This window comes from Carettochelys insculpta, chromosome 10 (assembly GCF_033958435.1).
Source record: "Carettochelys insculpta isolate YL-2023 chromosome 10, ASM3395843v1, whole genome shotgun sequence".
Lineage (NCBI taxonomy): Eukaryota > Metazoa > Chordata > Testudines > Carettochelyidae > Carettochelys > Carettochelys insculpta.
Window position 1 is genome coordinate 9,671,652 of NC_134146.1, and position 20,293 is coordinate 9,691,944.

The following is a 20,293-nucleotide window of genomic DNA, read 5'->3' on the forward strand; positions in this document are numbered from 1 at the left end:
CACCTCGAGAGTGGTCCAGGTCTCCATCCCAGGAACTGTGCCCGTGCTGCCACGGTCATCCTTATCACGCTGGGCATAGACACCACAGGCATACACCTAGGGGCAGGTCCCCCTCGACTGTCCAGTACCCCCGCAGGCACTCACAGACGGGGACAGAAACACAGCTGTCTCAAGGGGAGCTGATTTTGGAACCCTGAGATTTTCCCTCGCAAGCCTCCAGTGAGAGGGTGTACCACCGGCAACAGGACCCTGAGAGTTCAAGGGAGGTCTACCCTAGTGGTTTCTCCTTGTCCTCCCCCGACGAGGCTACGGCCCCTGGGTATGTTGCCTCCCCCGGACGACCTCAAAAAGTTTCAGGAGCTGTTTAAAAGGGTGGCTTTCACGCAAGGCATCCAAACAGCAGAGGTGCAGGAGAAGCACCACAAGCTCTTCAAAAACCTGAGGCCTCCGGCCTCGTCCAAAATTGCTATCCCGCTCAACGAAGCAATCATGGAGTCTGCTACTACCATATGGCAGACCCTGGCCTCCGCTCCACCTATAAACAAGAGGGCGGATAAGAAATACTTTGTCCTGGCGAAGGGCATGGAGTTCCTGTTTAGTCACCCACAACCAAATTCTCTGGTGGTAGAATCGTCTCAGCAGAGATCGAAGACTTCCCAGTACAAAGCAGGGGGAACAGATAGAGATGCCAAGAAGCTAGAGCTATTTGGCAGAAAGGTATACTCCTCCTCCACCCTGCTGCTGAGAATGGCTAATTATGCAGCACATCTAGTGAACCACAATTTCGACAATTACTCCAGGCTTACTTCTCTCATGGATTCACTTCCAGAAGATAAGAAGCTGGTGCTGAAGGCCATCATGCAAGAGGGCTATGCAGCTTTGAGGACAGGAGTCCAGATCGCCCTGGACGTAGCGGACACGGCGGCACGCTCAACGGCTACGGCAGTGGTCATGCGCAGGGAATCCTGGCTCCAGACATCGGGTATCCCGAGGGATCTGCAGGCAAAAATTGTCGATCTCCCTTTCGACACGCAGAAGTTGTTTGCAGAGTCAACTGATTCGGTCCTTCATTCCAGTAAAGACTCAAGAGCCACACTCAGAACCCTGGGTATTTATACCCCTCCACACAGAAAGAAAAAGTATTACCCTCAACAAAGGCGATACCCGTACCAACCACAGCGTGCTCAGTACCAACAGGGCTACGACCAAGGGCGGCATCAACAGCAACAACAGTATAGAACTCCTAGGCGACGTTCCCAACAAGGCCATGCATCCTCGGGGCAGGCCCAAAGGCAACAACTTTGACAGACAGGTTGAGGGCTGCACTATTACTACCATCGCGCAATGTCATCCACAATTAATGTTCCATCATCGCCTCCGACCGTTCCACTCACAATGGCAAAAGATCACCACAGACAAATGGGTACTAGAGATCATAGCCACGGGTTACGTGATCCCATTTCAGTCGCTCCCACTGCCAAGACCTCCGCCCAGGCCTCATCTCAGGGATGCCTCCCACAAGGCGAAACTCAAGCACGAGGTGGACCACCTGATGCTTATAGGGGCGGTGGAAAGAGTGCCGGAGCGACTCCAGGGGAAAGGGTTTTATTCACGATACTTCCTCACAGAGAAGAAAACAGGAGGCTGGAGGCCCATCTTAGATCTTGGAGGCCTCAACCGGTACTTGCGCAAACAACGCTTTCGGATGATCACAGTCGCCTCCATACTCACGGCACTGGACAATGGAGATTGGTTTGCAGCCCTCGACTTACAAGATGCGTCTTTTCGTATAACAATCCACCCAGCTCACAGATGTTTTCTGCGGTTTATGGTCGGCAAAGAACATTTCCAATACAAGGTTCTGCCGTTTGGCCTCTCCTCAGCCCCCAGAGTCTTTACCAAGACCCTGGCAGTGGTGTCAGCCTACCTGCACAGACAGGGGGTATTTATATTCCCATATCTGGATGACTGCCTACTGAAAGGGGCCTCAAAGGCAGAGGTACTATGCATGATACGCGTAACAGCAAACACGTTTTCTTTGCTGGGCCTGGTCATCAACCTTTTGAAGTCAAAGATCGACCCCACACAGGACATAGAGTTCATAGGGGCACGCATAAATTCTATCACAGCAAGGGTTTATCTACCCGACGCCCGCTTTCGCGCCATCGGTTCCCTGGTACAAGTCATTACATACAGCCCCACAGTGCCGGTTTTAACGTGCTTGCAGCTGCTCGGCCACATGGCAGCGGCAACGTTCGTGGTACAGAAAGCCAGATTGCATATGCGCAACCTACAACATTGGCTGGCGAGCGTTTACAAGCCGGCATCCCACACCGTCCGCAGGGTGGTGTCGCCCACGACAGAGGTGCGCAGATCCCTGCAATGGTGGGTAAACCCCAAGAACATGCTAACAGGGATACCCTTTCACCAACCACAAATCTCTATTTTTCTCACCACCGACGCCTCCCACATAGGGTGGGGAGCACACATTGGTGAAAAGGTGACGCAAGGACTGTGGTCCCCTGTGGAACAGTCACTGCATATAAATATACTGGAGCTCAGAGCAGTGTTCAATGCCTGCAAACATTTTCAAGACCACATACAAGGCAAGGTAGTTGGGATCAATACAGACAATATCTCCACCATGTTTTATATAAATCTACAAGGTGGAGCTCGATCCCGTGCCTTATGTGCAGAAGCAGTCCAGCTGTGGAACTGGTGCATCACCAACAATATAACGTTGAAAGCCTCGTACTTACCAGGCACTCACAACGTGAAGGCAGACCAGCTGAGCAGGTGCTTCACACTCACACACGAGTGGCAGATCCGCTCCGATCTGCTATGACCGATCTTTCATGCATGGGGGTTTCCCCAGGTGGACCTGTTTGCCACTCAGCTCAACAAGAAGTGCCCCCAATACTGCTCCAGGGCAGGACTGGGGCGGGGGTCCTTGGGGTACGCGTTCGTGATTTCGTGGAAGGGCCCCCTGCTTTACGCGTTCCCCCCCACGGTGCTCATCCACAAGGTCCTGCAGAAAGCCAGGAGGGAGAGAGCCCGCATGATCCTAGTGGTCCCCACATGGGATCGACAGCAATGGTTCCCCTTGCTTCTCCGCATGTCGGATCGTCCACCGCTTCCCCTTCCGGTAGCGATGGACCTGCTCACGCAGGCCCAGGGGTCCATAGTGCATCCACACCCCCGAGGCCTGCGCCTACAAGCATGGTTACTCCATGGCTCAGCTCCCTAGAAAGTACATGTACGGAGGGAGTACAACAAGTCCTGGAAAGTAGCCGAAGGATCTCCACCAGGAAGACCTACAAACAGAAATGGACTCAATTCACTGCATGGTGTTCCACCAAGCAGTTAGCTCCCCTTGAGGTGCCTATACATGTAATACTAGAATACTTACTGGACCTCAAGAGAGGCGGGCTCTCCCTCTCCTCGTTGAAGGTCCATCTCGCCGCTATATCGGCTTTTCGGCATGAAGAGGAAGGGCCCACGGTGTTTGCCCATCCTATTGTTACCAGGTTCCTGAAGGGGCTGGTAAACCTGTACCCCCCTCAGAAACCGCTTCCACCATCGTGGAGCTTGGACCTGGTGCTCAGCGTGCTAACGGGACCATCCTTTGAACCCTTAGCCACAGTTTCCCTCCGTCTTCTTACGATAAAGACAACCTTGCTTCTTGCAATCACGTCAGCTCGCAGGGTGAGTGAGCTCGCAGCAGTTATGGCAACGCCGCCCTGCACGGTATTCTCAAAGGAGGCGGTGACCTTACGGCTGCACCCAGCCTTCGTTTCGAAAGTTTCTTCAGAGTTCCATCTTAACGAACCTATAGTTTTGCCCTCGTTTTACCCGAAGCCTCATAGCTCCAGCAAGGAGGCACGCCTGCACCTCCTGGACGTGAGGAGGGCGTTGGCCTTCTACATAGACAGAACTAAGTCCTTCCGGAAAACGGACAGACTCTTAGTCTCTCTCACTCCCAGGTCAAAAGGAGAGGGTCCCTCTTCACAGAGAATCTCGAAACATATTGTGTTCTGCATAAAGATGTGCTACGAACTTCGAAAGACTCCTTTGCTGGCCCCGCCTAGGGCTCACGCCACCCGGGCGGTGGTGGCATCAACAGCCTTTTTCAAGGGCATCGCACTAAAAGACATCTGCAGAGCGGCGACCTGGTCATCCTATGAGACCTTCACCAAGCATTATGCCCTACAGCGCGTATTCCAAGAGGATACCCGCCTCTCGACAGCGGTCCTTTCGGGGGCAAGCTGCACATAACTCGATTACCCACCTCCTTTCTTGGGTTACTGCTGGGTAGTCACCTATCGTGGAGCACCCACGGGGACACTCGAGGAAGAAAGAGAAGTTACTCACCGTAGTAACAATGGTTCTTCGAGATGTGTCCCCGTGGGTGCTCCACTTCCCGCCCATCCTCCCCGCTTCGGATCTCTGTTTGGTGTTTTTCAGGAGCATCCGAGGCGGTTGGTCAAGGAACTGGCGGGGACCGGATCGCGCACGTGGCCGGGACCGCGCAAGGGAGTGGCGCGTGCCGGCGCATGTGTGGTCCGGCAGAAACTGCTGGAAAGATCCGATCTGCGGCGCCGGGGCAAGCCCGACACCTATCGTGGAGCACCCACGGGGACACATCTCGAAGAACCATCGTTACTACGGTGAGTAACTTCTCTTTATTTTTCTTTCAAACATATTTCCAGAATTTTAAATTGTGATTTTCTTTTTATGGATTGGTGGCTATGAGCTTAGCAGGATTCAGAAAGGGTCCAACTGTAATGCATCATGAAAATATGCAATTGCACTGCAGGATACCCTGGAAATGTTACAAAGAACATAAACTGTCATACTTCTGGGTCTAAATCAACCACTAACTGATGGGATTAGTAAAGATCTTCCTCTGTGAACAGGTTATTAAGTAAGGCTACGTCTACACAGCAAAGTTATTTCAGAATAACAGCCGTTATTTTGAAATAAGTTTTTGACCATTTACATACGCATGTGCTCTTTCGAATTAAATTCAAAATAGCAGGCATGTTACTTTGATTTTGTTATACCTTATTGCAGGAGGAATAATACCTATTTTGAAATAGCAATTCAAAGACACGGAATAGTGCTATTTCAAAATAAGCCATGATGGAGTCCAATTGGTCTATTTCAAAATAGGCGGTATATGTCCAGACATGCTATTTCAAAATAGCTGGGTTCAATTTTGAAATGCATTCTTGTGTGTAGCTGTGTCATTTCCAAAAAAGTTGTTTTGTAATAGGTGTTCAAGAATGGATTATTTCAAAATAATGCTGCTGTTTAGACGTAGCCTAACTGTCCACTAACGTGTGCCATCGAATGCTGACCACTCTCAAAGTAGGTCTACATAGCAAAGGTATTTTGAAATAACAGCAGTTATTTTGAAATAGCTATTGTACTGTCTACACAATGCAACCACTACACTCATCCCTCGTTAAACGAGTACTTCATTTACGAGTACTTGCTTAAACGAGGGACACACTTACCTACCCTAGTTCACTCAACGAGTGAACTCCACCCGCTAATACAAGAGTTACTCCCTCCTCATGTCTCCAACCCGCTGCAGCCTGACTCCCCGCCGGCCCCGCAGACACCAAACTGCCAAAACTTAACCCCCTTGCTCCCCCCTCTACACCCAAACCGCTGAAACTTAACCCCCACGCCCCCGCCGGCCCTGCGCACCGGAACTGCCGAAATTTAAGCCCACTGCTGCCCCTGTGCACTCCAGACCGACGAAATTTAAACTCCCACCAGCCCCCGCACTCCCGAGCTGCCGAAATTTAAACTCCCTGCTGCCCCTGCGCACCCCGAACTGCCAAAATTTACCCCCCCGCCTCCCCCGTGCAGCCCAAACCAACGAAACTTAAACCCTCCGCTGGCCCCACAGACCTAACCTCCAACAGCCTGAACCCCCCACCCCACCCCCCGTGGACCCAACCCACCACCATGTTTTAACTGTCCCTCCCACTCATGTCCCCAAACTGCCCCCAGCCTTTAACCCTCCCCAACCCCAGGCTCTCTTACCTGTCAAAAGCAGCACCATCTGCTGCCACTCCGAGCACTCGGAACCAATCAGAGACTTACAAGTATTTTAGTAGGAATTTAGTGTCCCTCTTAGGAGTTTTCGCCTACAAGCAAAAAGTTAGGAGCCAATTGTGCTTGTATCATGAGGGATGAGTGTATTTTGAAATAATTTCAAAGTAGCAGTCGGTGTATTTTGAAATTGGTAAACCTCATTTTATAAGGAATAAGCCATAATGTGTCCAATGGCTTTATTTTGAAATAGGCTCTGTGCATAGACGCTATATTATGAAATAGCTAAGTGCTGTTTCGAAATGCATTTTTGTGCATAGCAGGCTTATTTTCAAAGCACCAGTTAGCCATAGTTTACAAAGAAAAGAAAAAAATATGTCTGCTTTCAGAAACAAGAAGCCATAGAATATCAGGGTCAGGTTTTCCATTCAGATAAGCAGAGCCCACTGAAACTGGTAAAGTAATTGGTATAAGTAATCTTAGAGACAATGATTTTTGCAGGAACTTTATGGTGATTTGAGAATCCAAGAACCGCTGAGATCCCTGACGAACTTTGGGGAAGCTCTTTGACAACACGGGGGACCATTGATTTATTATCTATCATAATTTCCCTCTTTAAATAGAAGGAAATTGGGTGATCCAGCAAATTGTAGAGCAACAAGTTTAACTGTCATAACTGTTAGGCCAATTGATAAAGCAGTATTTATAGCCACTTAGAGCAGGAGCAGGCAAAATACAGCCCACAGGCTGGAGCTGGCCTGCCAGGCATTTGGATGCAGTCCACTGCAGACCAGCAGGACCCACAAGCAAGCTCCTAGGGAGCCCCAGCGCTGTGCAAAGGGGCCAGCTGTTGGGGCTGGCATGTACATCTCTGTGCAGTGTGTGCCCTTGCAGGGAGGGGAGCAGTGGGTCTCCACCTGCTCCACACATTTGCACATACTGGCCTTGCAACTCCTATTGGCTGGTTTCCAAGGGACGCACCCTGTGCAGGGACATATATGCTGGACCCCACAGCTGGCCGCTTTGAGCAGCGTGTGTGGCTGTGGCAGCCTGCGTGAGGGTCCCAATAGGTGACTGCCCAGGAGCTGCCTGTAGTGAGTGTTTCCTGGCCAGACCTTGCACCTGGCACTCTGTCCTCTCCTGTCTCTCACCTCAGTGCCCTGCCCCAGCTCACAATCCCCTCATGCACCCACATACCTTCCCTGACTCTGCTGCCCTCCTGGATCATTGGCCCAGGTCAGAACAGCCTCCTGAACCCAAACTCCACCCCAGGTCCTGCATCCCCCTCTATTAATATCATAGAAAGATGTAGTCCCGGAGAATTTACCACATTCTTTGAGTGCCCCCAGTGCATCAAAAGTTATTGCCGACCCCTGACTTAGAGGACAGGGAGGGAGGTGCGAAGCAAGAGAGAGCACAAAATCAGCAAGACTCATGTCTGATTCCCTCAAGCCGAATGAAGCCAGTTACAGTGTCCAGGGTTAGACAATGGGTTTGTGGGGGCCTTACACTGATCACTACCAAGAAAATAGTTGAATAGAAGAGGTCTGTAAGACTCCTTTGGCTTAGAAAGCGCTGTTGTTCTGGGCTGATAGCGGCTGCTGTTTGGGTTAAAAGAACAGAATTCAATCTCATGTTTGAAAGGGCTGCAATCTAAGGAGGAGAGTTTCTGAAACTGTCTGGTGCAAGGATGGCCCAATAGGCCACAGGTGTAGTGCCTGCTCTGTTTTTCTTGTAGTGCACAGGCTTTGTAGTGTAGAAAAGCATAACAGCAGCTGGCCTGTTAAACACTCCACTGTGAAGCACTTGACACATGGCTGTTCAGCATGGAGCTATGATTTTTATCATGCTAAAAATGCAATACAAAGCAAGTGCAAAATTATTCTCAAAGACCAATATTTAGATGTTATTTTATGCATGTAAGTTACTTTGTATAATGCTAGCCTGCATTCCAGGTGGATTGTTTTAAAACAGCGTACATTTTTGACACAGCTGTATTGTACATTTTGGATCTCACAGTCCTGCTGCAGAACTGTCTAAGACCACATCATCATCAATTTCTATCTCATATTTAATTACACCCGTTTGCAGGCAGTGACGGAGCTCTTAGCATTTGGAGCTGACCCCAATCTTCCTTTAACCAAGGGCTTAGGTAGTGCCCTTTGTGCTGCTGTCAACACTGCTTATGAACAGAAGAGGACTTTAGCAAACAGGATTTTACTGGTAAGAAAACAGACTTGTGATTCAGTTGCCTCTTCTGCTTCAGTAATGCTGGTTTTATTACTTAGTAACTCAGTGAATCAACCGCCAGTTCCTTTGGTTCTGTTCTTAGTCTGCGCTGGGAAAATAAACGGTTGTTAAAACATGGTAGGTAGCACATTTTCCTATCATGTTGTCATTTGCCTACTGTACATGGGGACAAGTCAAGTTTGAAATATGGTGAAGTCCCAATGTAGATAAGGTCTCTCCAGAGGAGACTGGTTTTGTCCTTTGAACGTGGCTTATTGCATTTCCTGAGGTTTAGAGGGAAAACCAGATGAAGCCAATGTAATAAAAGAAGAACCTGGGTTGTGACACATCCTCCCTGAAACTTTTGAAACTCCACACCAATCTGAAACTACATAAGTAGAATTCTGTGTACCAGGCACTGTATTTCTTATATTTTGTTCTTTAGCAGGAATTCCATCTTCCTGATGTCTGCCTCTGAGTCATAATAGTTTGACATCTTCATAATTTTTACAGCAGCCGGTTGTCATATCACAGGCAGGATTGATGGCTGGTGGGCAGTAAAATTCAGGAACAGACAAATTGTGGGCTTCTGTGATTCCCTTACATTTCAAAAGAGACTAATACAAGCTATATTCTTGGTGTAGCCCTGTTCAGCATGCCTGGAAATGTATGTATTTTACTGTGGGGTCTGCCTGAAATAATATATTGTAATTTCCAGGGTTACAGATAAACAGTTAGAGGTAATGTTTCCATAGATGTCTGAACAAAAGTGGGAATTAGATGAGATTGATATCCCTGAGAATCAGGGCCATGATTGACTACATGGGTGTTGGAAATTTTCACATTCAAAACTGTATCTGGACCTCTGAAAACTTATCGTTAGAGTTTTTCACTTGCTAACACAGATGTTTGTGATGGAAGTGCGCTCTCTGTTGTATTCTCACAGTGACGTGTGCCAAAGGTCGCTATGGGGGTCCTTTCAATTTATAGCAGGAGATCACAATTTGAACATCTTGCCTTTTATAATGCTTTTCAGTTTTGTTCTGGATTTCATTTCTTTCTCCAGATTGATAAACTGATCGAAGCTGGGGCAGATATGTTGATGCCAATTACTCTGAGCCAAGGGAGGAGAACTGCTGTGGGAACTGTTGTAGACTATGCATATTATAAATACTTCCAGGTATCTCCTTGACTATTAGAACTTAAAATGAATGTTGATATTAATCATGTTTTTCAGATCCACACATGAAAACAACCAGATTTTCTAGATCTCTGCCTTACTTTGGCAGGGGTAGATCATGCTATAAGCACCCTCCTATGCTTTCTCTTGTCCAGTTGTTTTGGGGCTCATTCCATTCTCCACTAAACTTTCACCCAGAGAAGGGTGACAGAGGTCTAAAGAGCTCTGGTAGCTCTGCCACGGGAGAGAAATAATTTGATCACACTTTCTAGCAAGGTTCCATTTATAAATGGCTTATAAAAAGTGGTTAATGGCTATTATTAATGGTGTGCTACAGACCTGGGTAGTATAGATTATTAATGGTGAGAAGCACCTCAGTGAACAGCGTTATGGATGGCTATAGCCTATGACTATAAGCAACTTACTGACTGATAGAACTCTACCAGAATCTTGTGCAAGGTATTAACCATTCATATTAATCATTTATTAACACTTTATGAAAGGAAGCATAACACAAAGTTTGACTAATTAGATGCCAGATTCAGAAATTCTCCTTTCCTTGAACTTATTTGCTTTTGAAATAGGGGTCCTCTACTGTTTTCTTTTCTGAGGGGCTCCATCCACCAACATGCTGTAAAAGCTCCATGGCTCACCTGTGCCACAACAACTGTTTTTCTGCATAAAAAAGGTGTTAACCCTACAATTTTGGACCCACAGCCCTTTCATTTTCAGCTTCTCTGTGACCATAAACTGATCACCAGTGTAGTTGGTCCAAACAGGTATAAGGTGGCGTCCCACCCTATAGGAATTGCCAGGGTATTATCAGTGGGTGTATCTCGGACCTGTAGGGGATTCCCTAGAAGGAGCTTAATTCTTTTAACCCTGGGGAGGAAAAAGGTACAGCCTTCCGCTCAAGGGGTGATAGACAATTATTCTTCCAAGCCAGAATTTTTGTTTATTGAAAGCAATTACAGGTTAGTGTAACAGAGAAAAAGAAAAAGTAATATAGTAAATAGTAAAGCACAGGGGTATTATAGTTAGAGATTGGACGGCTAGAACAGCTTGATAGTAATACACTTGTATGGCTGTTACAGTGTTAGAATATTGACAAGTTCTGACCCCTTTTTACATATGCATGGGACCTCTAATGCACATACATCAGACAGTATAACAGTGTAACCAGTGAAGCACATTAATAGTATAAAACAACACAAGTGGATTAAGAGGAATAAGCTAGATATAGTTACTCTCCAGGATACATGGAGCTCTTTCACACACATCCATACAACTCTAGCACAACACTACAGAATTAATAATGGAAGATACGGAGCTTCAATAAATATGCATGGAAGGGGGAAGGTTACAATATTACAGTAAAAATACATTTTCTTAACTCTGGCATTCTGTGAGTGTTGGTCATACAGTCACAGAATGGGTGAGGTGAAATACTCAAAACTGCACGCATCCAACTTGATTTACAGGCAACCCCACACATAACCTAAATAAAACAGAGAAGGCAGCCTTATACTCACTCTTAGGTCCCCCTGATTCATCTTCGGCCTTCTGATCTCTCTCTCTAGTCTTCTGTTCTCTGCTCAGATCTTCTGCTGCGTGGTGCGGCTGCTGTTGTTGCTCTCTGTCTGTATGTCAACCCCTTTATTCACTCCTCCTCACACTTGCACCACAGACTGGGCAGTTTGGCAGGGTAGATGCAAAAAGGTACGTTTTTACATCTGTGTTAGGCATCCCTGCCTCTAGGCAGGTTTACTTCCTGCTAAGAATCCTATGGAAGCACATGGTTGCCATGTTAGCTGTCTGTTCCCTACATCTTACTGGCTACGTCTACATGTGCAGCCAACATCGAAATAGCTTATTTCGATGAATAACATCTACACGTCCTCCAGGGCCGGCAACGTCGATGTTCAACTTCGACGTTGCTCAGCCCAACATCGAAATAGGCGCAGCGAGGGAACGTCTACACGTCAAAGTAGCACACATCAAAATAGGGATGCCAGGCACAGCTGCAGACAGGGTCACAGGGCGGACTCAACAGCCAGCCGCTCCCTTAAAGGGCCCCTCCAGACACAGTTGCACTAAACAACACAAGATACACAGAGCTGAGAACTGGTTGCAGACCCTGTGCCTGCAGCATAGATCCCCAGCTGCCGCAGAAGCAGCCAGAAGCCCTGGGCTAAGGGCTGCTGCCCACGGTGACCATAGAGCCCCGCAGGGGCTGGAGAGAGAGCATCTCTCAACCCCCCAGCTGATGGCCGCCATGGAGGACCCAGCAATTTCGACGTTGTGGGACGCGGATCGTCTACACGGTCCCTACTTCGACGTTGAACGTCAAAGTAGGGCGCTATTCCTATCTCCTCATGAGGTTAGCAACTTCGACGTCTCGCCACCTAACGTCGAAGTTAACTTCGAAATAGCGCCTGACGCGTGTAGACGCGACGGGCGCTATTTCGAAGTTGGTGCCGCTACTTCGAAGTAGCGTGCACGTGTAGACGCAGCTACTGTGTGTTAATTGTGTGTTGCAGGATAGGAAGATGGCACATACGCCATACCACGCACTGCTGCCACCGGAGCGGGAGCTTTTCAATATGCGCAGGGAGCTGCTAGAATGTATTAGTGACCGGCTTCGTGAGCGCGTCACCTCGAAAGAGAGAGAATGGGATCGAGAACAACTTTGGAAATCCAGGAAATGTGAGTTCAAGCTAAGCCTCCAAGCTGTGAAGTGCCATATAAAGGCATACAGGGATTTATACTTGTGGGTTCCAGTGACGTGATATTAAACTGTAGCCCCTAATGGTGAATATATTCTCCTAGGATGTCTTTCACCCAGGGATCCTAGTGCTTTACAGAATCCCATTGCCCTTCTAGAGTGTGTGCCATTCTCCTGTTATAGCTAGGGACGCAGCTAAGTACACTGGGGTTAGGTGACTTGCTCAGAGTCCTGCTCAAATCTGTGGCAGTGCCAGGCCTAGATTGTACATCTCTCCCTGATACTTGTGTTGCAAACACAAGATTATCTTGCCTCTAGAAATTTCCTACAGTTGGGTAAGTAAAGCTTAGTGTGAGATTGTTTCCAGCTGCAAGTCACAACCTGAACGTCTATAGCTTGTGTTGTGCAGGATGTTGAGATAATCATAATGGTTCTTTCTGGCCTTAGATATCTGTTAACCTCGCTGTACCTCAGTCTGTGAACATATTACCAACCTTTGCAGGTCTTACCCTAAAATATTTTAATTTAAAAATCAGAGACAAGCCCCTCTCGTGTTCTTTGGTTGCAGTGAAAATCTGTAATATATCTGTCGGTGGGTGTGTCACATGTACTCATCGTTTTTCACACTGGTCTTTAAGAGAGCCAGAACCCGGAGTAGGACACGGAACATTATTTGGGGTTTTTAAAACATTGTACAATACAGTGTTGTCTGTTGCTTCCATTTTGTTCTGGCCTCTCCAATACCCAGTGTTGGTGAGGGAGTGAGGTATGGTTGAGGAAAAGGACACTGTTGTGGCATAACCTTAGCACTGGGCAGAATGCCATTTTAGTAGAAGTGGCCCTAGTGACCAGTATGTTTTATTCTCAGACTCTAATCATGAGGCCTAATTTTCTCTTTTATGTGTGGGTACAGTAGATGCAAGTCCTTGTGCTCCCTCAGTGAGGTGGAAACATGCGGAGAAACGTGGCACAATAACACTAGAACAGGAGGAAGTGAGGTACGGTAAAGATACTGAATACAAAAACGTATAGCTCTTAGCCAAATATAGCACTTTATGGCTCTGCTTCCCATGGGCTGCTGTCAGCACCATTCCGTCTCCAGCCTCACTGACTTTCCCCTTGCTCCTTCAGTTTTTTTTGCTTTTCAGCAGCTAAAATTATCTTCCCCGCCTGCTCTGATGATATCAATCCTTTCTCCCGCCCCAAGTCCTTTCGCTAGCACCCTGCTGTTTCTGCATAAGGGTCAGACTTCTCATCTGGCTGGATGTGTCTGTGAGGTTTAAGCTGCTTCATATCACATGACCTAAGAGAGCTTACAGATGCACGTGGTAAACTTCCTAAGAGCAGACTCTGTAAAGTCCATGGAAGTAAGTGGTAGGCACAGAGATTACTGTATCCACATAAGTATTTATGGAATTTGGAATATTCATAGAATTTCTTTTTCCATGTGTTTTGAACAGAGAATAGTCTTAGCACCCTGGTGATGTTGGAAGTAGACAAAATCAGGGTAGAAACAAGTTTCAGATTTCTAACAGCGAGGGACAATAATTCAGGGTTGCGGTGGATTGTTTTTTTCCTGAAAGAGATGCTCTGGTTCCACAACAGCTATGACTTTTTAAGTATCAGAGGGGTAGCCGTGTTAGTCTGGATCTGTAGCAGCAACGAAGGGTCCTGTGGCACCTTATAGACTAACAGAAAAGTTTAGAGCATGAGCTTTCGTGAGTTAACTCACTTCTTCAGATGCTGGTCCTGGAAATCTGCAAGGCCAGGTATAAATAGGCCAGAGCAAGGCTGGGGATAACGAGGTTAGCTCAGTCAGGAAGGCTGAGTTGTATTGTCATCAGTAGATCTGGAGGTGTGAACTCCAAGAGAGGGGAAGCTGCTTTTGTATTTAGCCAGCCATTCACAGTCTTTGTTTAATCCTGAGCTGAGGGTATTGAATTTGCAGATGAATTGTAGCTCAGCAATTTCTCTTTGGAGTCTGGTCTTGAAATTTCTTTGCTGCAGGATAGCTACTTTTAAATCTGCTACTGTGGCTACGTCTACACGTGAAGCCTACATTGAAGTAGCTTATTTCGATGTAGCGACATCGAAATAGGCTATTTCAATGACTAACGTCTACACGTCCTCCAGGGCTGGCAACGTCAACGTTCAACATCGACGCTGCGCAGCACCACATCGAAATAGGCGCTGTGAGGGAACGTCTACACGCCAAAGTAGCACACATCGAAATAGGGATGCCAGGCACAGCTGCAGACAGGGTCACAGGACGGACTAGCGCTTCTGGGGCAACAGCTAGCCGCTCCCTTAAAGGGCCCTTCCCAGACACATACAGCCTGCACAGCACGCGGTCTGAGGAGCCATAGGCACACAGACCCCGGGCGACGCAGGCATGGACCCCCAGCAGCAGCAGCAGCCGCCGCCAGAGGTCCACCCAGCCCTCCCGGCGGGAGCAGGGCTCGCACTGATCCATGCCATGCGGGAGGCAGCTGAGCACCTCCTTGCTACACCGGAGGAGGAGCTGCCCCCAGGGCAGCAGGGCTCAACCCCCAACCCTGCAGCACCCCGCCCCCTGCCCCCGGCCTCACACGCCGCCGCCTGTGGAGCTACCCCACCAGCACCGACTGGTGGGAGCGGCTGGTGCTTGAGGAGTGGGACGACGACCGCTGGCTCAGGAACTTCAGGATGAGCCGGCAGACATTTATGGAGCTGTGCCAGTGGCTCACCCCCGCACTCAGGCACCAGGACACTGCCGTGCGGCGTGCCCTCACGGTGCAGAAACAGGTTGGCATCGCTGTCTGGAAGCTGGCCACTCCAGACAGCTACCGATTCGTGGGACAGCAGTTTGGTGTCGGCAAGGCCACCGTCGGGCTGTCCTCATGGAGGTAAGAGGACCCACAGGGGAAGGGCAGGGCAGGGGAGGGGGGCCCGGCCAGAGGAGGGGCGGGCAGGGCAGGGCAGAGGAGGGGAGGGCAGGGCAGGGCCACGCACACCCTGCTCACCCCTCACTGGTGCTTTCCCATGTGCTTTCCCTGCAGGTTGTGCGTGCCATCAACGCCATGCTCCTGCACAGGCTCGTGAGGCTGGGGGACCCAGATGCCACCATCGCGGGCTTTGCCACCCTGGGCTTCCCCAATTGCTTCGGGGCTCTGGATGGGACTCACATCCCCATCCGCGCCCTGCATCACAGTGGAGGACGCTACATCAATTGCAAGGGCTACCATTCTGTGGCTCTCCAGGCCTTGGTGGGCAGCCGGGGCCGTTTCCAGGACATTTATGTAGGCTGGCCTGGCAGCACCCACAACGCCCGGGTTTTCCGGAACTCGGGCCTGTGCCGCCGGCTGGAGGCGGGGACCTACATCCCCCAGCGGGAGATCCCTGTGGGGGACGCCACCATGCCCCTCTGCGTCATCGCAGATGCGGCATACCCCCTCCGGCCCTGGGTCATGCACCCGTACATGGGCCATCTCTCCGCTAGCCAGGAGCGCTTCAACCAGCGCCTGAACCACGCGCGCCAGGTGGTGGAGCGCTCATTTGGCCACCTGAAAGGGCGCTGGAGATGTCTCCTGACCCGCCTGGATACAGGCCCCAACAACATCCCCCTGATTGTGGGTGCCTGCTGGGCCCTGCACAATTTGGTGGAGAGCAAGAGGGAGGCCTTTTTCCAGGGCTGGGCTGTGGAGGCCGGCAGGGCCGATGTGCAGCCACCCGCTGCCCCCAGTCTCCAGGTGGACCCCGAAGGGACCCAGGTCCAGGAGGCCCTGCGGGCCCACTTCGATGATGAGGCCGCGGGGTGAACTCTGCCAGGCCCCCCACTGCCCACCCCTTCCTCCACAACACTCCCTGCCCCAACGCCCACACCATGGAGCACCCAACCGCACCCCCCCCCGCCACACTTTTCCTGGACAAATGACAGCACACACTTGTGGCTGAACTTAAACTGGTTTTCCTTTGAGAACTTTGTTTTTTTGGAACTAGAATTAAAACAAGAACAAACTATATACAAGACGTGTGTAACAAAAGTAATGTGTACAAAGAAAACAATAGTAATAAAAAAGTTTGTTCACTAAAAAGAAAACCAGGGATGATAAAGGGGAGAACTATTTACATGGAGGGGGATGGGGCAAAGGGGGGCACAAAAAAAAGAGACCTACAACTGTCCATCGTCCTTTTTTAAAAATCAACTATATACAAGGGGAGGGGCCCACATCCCGGGCCCCACAAAGTCCAGCACTGGGGTGGGTGGCCGGGAGCCCCGCCGCGGCCGCAGCCCTGTCCGGGGCTGGCTGGGGGCGGGGCGGACCGGAAGATATGCCCAGCGAGTCTCAGCTGGCTCCAGGGGTCCCTCGGTGGTCCGGCCCTCGCTGGTGGGTGGCGGGGTGATGGCGGACAGGACGGCGACGAGTGGATCAGCAGGTGGTGCGGCAGGTGGAGCAGTCAGGGCGGGCGCCGCGGCGGCCGGTGCGGCATGGGGGGGCCAGGTAGTCCACAAGGCGGTTGAAAGTTTCCATGTAGGCCCCCCGTGTCTCTTGACGCCAGGCCAGCGCCCGCTCCTGCAGGTCCAGGCAGCGTTGCTCCACCCGCAGGCGCTGCTCCACCACCTCCAGCTGCTGACAGTGGATGGCCAGCAGCTAGGGGTCCGTCGCTGTCGGCTGGTGGTGGTGCGGGGTCCGCCGTCTAGCCCGCCGTGGGGCCGGTCGGTCCTCAGCCGAGGGGCTTGCCTGGAGCGGTGGCCCCGGAGGGGTCTCCGGGCCCACTGATGCCTCGCCGGCGCTCTCTTCCGGTCCTTCCGATGGTGCAGGTGCGGGACACAGGAGAGGAGGGGGGGAGAAGAATGGAGACAGGCGTTAGTGTGGGCCCCGAGCCGTGGCCTTTGTCCCCCCAGCCCTGTGCTGCAGGTTCCCCATCCCCGGGAGATGCTGCTGTGATGGATGGGGTTCAGGGGTCCCCCTGCACTGCACCCCATCCGCTGGTGGGAGCGACTCTCACTTCACTCCACAGGGTCTGACAGGAAAGGTTTCTTAGGCCACAGATGCCCAGCTTCTCCCAGGAGTGACAGCACCAGCTGTCAGAAGAGACAGTCCTTCCAACCCGTCCTGGGGAGAAGACCCCAAGGGGGGCCCCTCTGGGGTGTAGCTTTCCCCCTCCTCAGGCTGGCTGCCTTCCAGCTCTCCCTTCCCCTAGCCTCTACCTGTGGCCCCCGCCCCCCCCCCCCGATTCAAAGCCAGCTCGGCTCCTCCCTCCTCTTTGTCCAGAGCAGAGGTGTCACCTGCCAGCTGTAGCCCCAGGATCATCCTTTGCCCCTGGGAGCTATTCGGCTCTTGTTGCTCATATCTAGCCTGAGTCTCCCTTTTCCACTCCCCCCCCCCACTCCATCACATGCTGCTGCTGCTGCTGCGGGGTGTCCCACCCCCCTCCTCCTGGGGGGCCCCTCGAGGTTCCGCTCCCCCCTGCCCCGGGGATGGGGCATGGCACTTGTGTGCGGGGTTGGAGGGGGGCAGGGGCTGATGCAGTGCTGTGAGGGACATGGCCCTGCTGTCCTTGGGGCCATGGCCATGTGAGGGGCCCTGGACACATATGTATTACCCCCGCCCCTCAAGCCCAGGGGTGTCCACCAGAGGGGGGGTACCTACCTGTCGGTCTGCTCCCATGGTCCGGAGATCCCCGGGGGGGCGGAGGCCCAGCTGCTGCTCCGGGATGGAGGATCTGCAGCCCGGATTCTGCGGAGGAGGAGCTCCCCTCCTCCTCCTCCTGCCACGATGGCCCAGGGGTGGGCTCCGGTGGGGGCCCCTGGGGTGCGGGGCTTATCTCCGGGGCGGACTCCAGCTGAAGGGCCTGCTGGGGCTCGTCGGCCGAAGTATCAAGGGTGGCTGGAGGGGAGGTGGTGTGCCGGGGGCCCAGGATGTCCCTGAGCTCCCTGTAAAAGGGGCAAGTGACGGGGGCAGCCCCAGATCGGCCGGCCGCATCCCAGGCCCGGGCATAACCCTGCCGCAGCTCCTTAACCTTACTCCTGACATGGTCAAGAGTGAGGGCAGGGTGACCCCGGGCGGCCAGGCCCGCGGACAGCCGAGCGAACGCATCCGCGTTATGCCTCTTGCTCCCCATTACCTGGAGCACCTCCTCCTCACCCCAGAGCCCCAGCAGGTCCCGCAGCTCGGCCTCCGTCCAGGAGGGGCCCCGCTGCCGCTTCCCAGCCTGGCTGCCGGGCTGGCTGGCCTGGCTGCTTTGGCTCCCCTGGCGGGGGGGCTCCCCTGGGGGTGCTGGGGGGGGGCTGCCGGGCAGCCATGGCAGGTGCTGGCCCTGTTCTGGGTGGCTGAGGGACGTGCAGGCTGGCCGCGTGTCTAGGCTGCCGCCTGCATGTTCCCCCAGCTTCCTGCACAGGAAGGGAGTGGGAGGGGACCTTTAAGGGGCCGCTCCACACGGCCACCATTGAGCTGAGGGACTGGAGAGAGTGTCTCTCAACCCCTCAGCTGATGGCCGCCATGGAGGACCCCGCAATTTCGATGTTGCGGGACGCGCAACGACTACACGCTCCCTACTTCGACGTTCAGCGTCGAAGTAGTGCGCTATTCCTATCTCCTGATGAGAACATAAGAACATAAGAATGGCCATACTGGGTCAGACCAAAGGTCCATCCAGCCCAGCATCCCATCTGCCGACGGTGGCCAATGCCAGGTGCCCCAGAGAAGGAGAACAGAAGACAATGATCAAGTGATTTATCTCCTGCCATCCATCTCCTGCCCTTGTTATGAAGGCTAGGGCACCATACTTTATCCCTGGCTAATAGGCATTTATGGACCTAACCTGCAAAAATTTATCAAGCTCTTTTTTAAACCCTAATAGAGTCCTGGCCTTCACAGCCTCCTCGGGCAAGGAGTTCCACAGGTTGACTGTGCGCTATGTGAAGAAAAATTTCCTTTTATTAGTTTTGAAGCTACTACCCATCAATTTCATTTGGTGTCCCCTAGTTCTTGTATTATGGGAAAAGGTATATAATTTTTCTATATTCACTTTCTCCACACCATTCATGATTTTATATACCTCTATCATATCGCCCCTCAATCGCCTCTTTTCCAAACTGAAAAGTCCCAGTCTCTCTAGCCTCTCCCCATATGGGACCCTTTCCAAGCCCCTAATCATCTTAGTCGCCCTTTTCTGAACCTTTTCTAATGCCAATATATCTTTTTTGAGGTGAGGAGACCACATCTGCACGCAATACTCAAGATGTGGGCGTACCATAGTTTTATATAGGGGAAGTATGATATCTTTTGTCTTATTATCGATCCCTTTTTTAATAATTCCTAACATCCTATTTGCCTTACTAACTGCCGCTGCACACTGCGTGGATGTCTTCAGAGAACTATCCACTATAACTCCAAGATCCCTTTCCTGATCTGTCGTAGCTAAATTTGACCCCATCATGTAGTACGTGTAATTTGGGTTATTTTTTCCAACATGCATTACCTTACACTTACCCACATTAAATTTCATTTGCCATTTTGCTGCCCAATCACTCAGTTTGCTGAGATCTTTTTGTAGTTCTTCACAATCTGTTTTGGTTTTGACTGTCCTGAACAACTTGGTGTCATCTGCAAACTTTGCCACCTCACTGCTTACCTCATTTTCTAGATCATTGATGAACAAGTTGGATCGGTCCCAGGACTGACCCCTGGGGAACACCACTAGTTACCCTCCTCCATTGTGAACATTTACCATTTATTCCCACCCTTTGTTTTCTGTCTTTTAACCAATTCCCGATCCATGAAAGGACCTTTCCTCCTACCCCATGACCACCTAATTTACATAAAAGCCTTTGGTGTGGGACCGTGTCAAAGGCTTTCTGGAAATCTAGGTATATTATGTCCACTGGGTGCCCCTTGTCCGCATGTTTATTAACCCCTTCAAAGAATTCTAATAGATTAGTTAGACACGACTTCCCTCTGCAGAAACCATGCTGACTTTTGCCCAACAATTCGTGCTCTTCTATGTGCCTTGCAATTTTACTCTTTACTAGTGTTTCTACTAATTTGCCTGGTACTGATGTTAAACTTATCGGTCTATAATTGCCAAGATCTCCTCTAGGGCCTTTTTTA

General features: G+C 50.9%; 1 protein-coding gene across 1 annotated transcript in view; it reads left to right on the plus strand.

Annotated features, from left to right (window-relative positions):
• ANKMY1 (ankyrin repeat and MYND domain containing 1) overlaps nt 1-20,293 on the plus strand; it is an 83,343-nt gene that overhangs the window by 46,714 nt on the left and 16,336 nt on the right. The window contains exons 12-15 of the mRNA XM_075003948.1: nt 8,158-8,289; nt 9,362-9,475; nt 12,016-12,181; nt 13,114-13,198. Of these exons, the coding sequence (XP_074860049.1) occupies nt 8,158-8,289; nt 9,362-9,475; nt 12,016-12,181; nt 13,114-13,198 (497 nt within the window). The remainder of the gene's footprint in view (nt 1-8,157; nt 8,290-9,361; nt 9,476-12,015; nt 12,182-13,113; nt 13,199-20,293) is intronic.